This window comes from Camelina sativa, chromosome 1 (genome assembly GCF_000633955.1).
Source record: "Camelina sativa cultivar DH55 chromosome 1, Cs, whole genome shotgun sequence".
Lineage (NCBI taxonomy): Eukaryota > Viridiplantae > Streptophyta > Magnoliopsida > Brassicales > Brassicaceae > Camelina > Camelina sativa.
Genome location: NC_025685.1, coordinates 11,849,537 through 11,850,999, shown reverse-complemented (window position 1 = coordinate 11,850,999; position 1,463 = coordinate 11,849,537). Strand labels below are relative to the sequence as shown.

General features: G+C 37.8%; 1 protein-coding gene across 1 annotated transcript in view; it reads left to right on the top strand.

Annotated features, from left to right (window-relative positions):
* Positions 321-1,463, top strand: part of LOC104788391 (probable plastid-lipid-associated protein 6, chloroplastic) — a 3,639-nt gene continuing 2,496 nt past the window's right edge. Inside the window, exons 1-2 of the mRNA XM_010514140.2 lie at positions 321-734; positions 840-1,076. Coding sequence (XP_010512442.1) covers positions 471-734; positions 840-1,076 — 501 coding nt within the window. The 5' untranslated portion in view covers positions 321-470. The remainder of the gene's footprint in view (positions 735-839; positions 1,077-1,463) is intronic.

The following is a 1,463-nucleotide window of genomic DNA, read 5'->3' as shown; positions in this document are numbered from 1 at the left end:
AAAAAAAAAAAAAAAAAAAAAAAAAAAAAAAAAAAAAAAAAATATTGGGGGTCAAAACTTTTGTATAGGTAAACACTAGATCGAGCTAAATTGTAGACTGGAGCAAAAGAATCAAAGAAATGTGAAAAGATTGATCTTTTATTGTTGGATTGTTGGGCATCTTCTGATATCTTCTTGGGCTTTATGAGTTTCTTATTTAACTCGATTTTTTATTACATAAATACAATTGCATAAAACGACATCATTTTTATAGAAAATATGAATGTAATAATGACAACATTTTTGGTTACTAAACACGTATTTTAGGAAACGTGACAGCTTACGCACTAACACAGTCACAAACTCAACAAAAAAAAAAAGACAAGACAAGAGAATCTTTTACTTCTGTTCTGTGTGTAGATGCTTCTTCTTCTCTAGAAATAAATATCTCAACTCTCTTCGTGTTTTATTTTTATTTTGTTTAATCAACCATGGCTGCTTCTTCTACTATCTCATCATCACTACTACGTTCACCACCGGCGCTTCTTTCCGACCATCGCTCTTCTCCTCCGCCGTCCATCAGATGCTCTTTCTCTTCCTCTCCAATTCCCAGATCGTCTCGTTTGCGTTTCACTCAGGCGAATTCGTCTCTCGTTGAGGTATCCATTGGCGGCGATAGAGATCCTCCGCCACCTTCATCATCTGGATCGGGAGGAGACGACAAGGGAATCGCATTGCTCAAACTCAAATTGCTTGTGAGTCTCTCTGATTCAAATAAAAAAGAATCGATTTTGTGACATTAGAATAAAGTTAGGGTTTTTAAGATTGTTTTATGTGTCTTGTTGTTGTGAGAATTGTAGAGTGCAGTTTCGGGATTGAACAGAGGACTTGTGGCGAGTGTTGATGATTTACGAAAAGCTGAGGAAGCTGCTAAAGAACTTGAAACTGCTGGTGGACCTGTTGATTTAACCGATGGTCTTGATATACTCCAAGGGAAATGGAGGTTGTTGTATAGCAGCGCCTTCTCTTCTCGGTCTTTAGGTGGTAGCCGTCCTGGTTTACCCACTGGTCGTTTGATCCCTGTTACTCTTGGTCAGGTATATCTTGTGATTGTCAACTCATTCTTGAATCATTTGCTCTGTTTACTTGTATTGTATCCCTCAAGATTTGGTTGTTCGGGTATGTGGTTGAGTAGTGTCTGTGTACTATATATAGTCTATTGAGCTTGAATGGCGATGAGATAAGAGTCTAGCTTTTTGAGGTTTCAATTTTGCAATGTCATCTATCTCCAAATCACTCGAAAGCAAACCTTTTTATATGTTGCCAAGTGTATGTGTATGTGTATGTGTATGGTTTGTTCTCTCATTGGTAGTCTTGGTTAAACTTGAATGATGATGAGCTAAGACTCTTGCTTTCTTTGGTTCACATTTGGTAACGCACCTAACCTGAGTCAGTGTGGAACCAGGTGTTTCAACGGATTGATG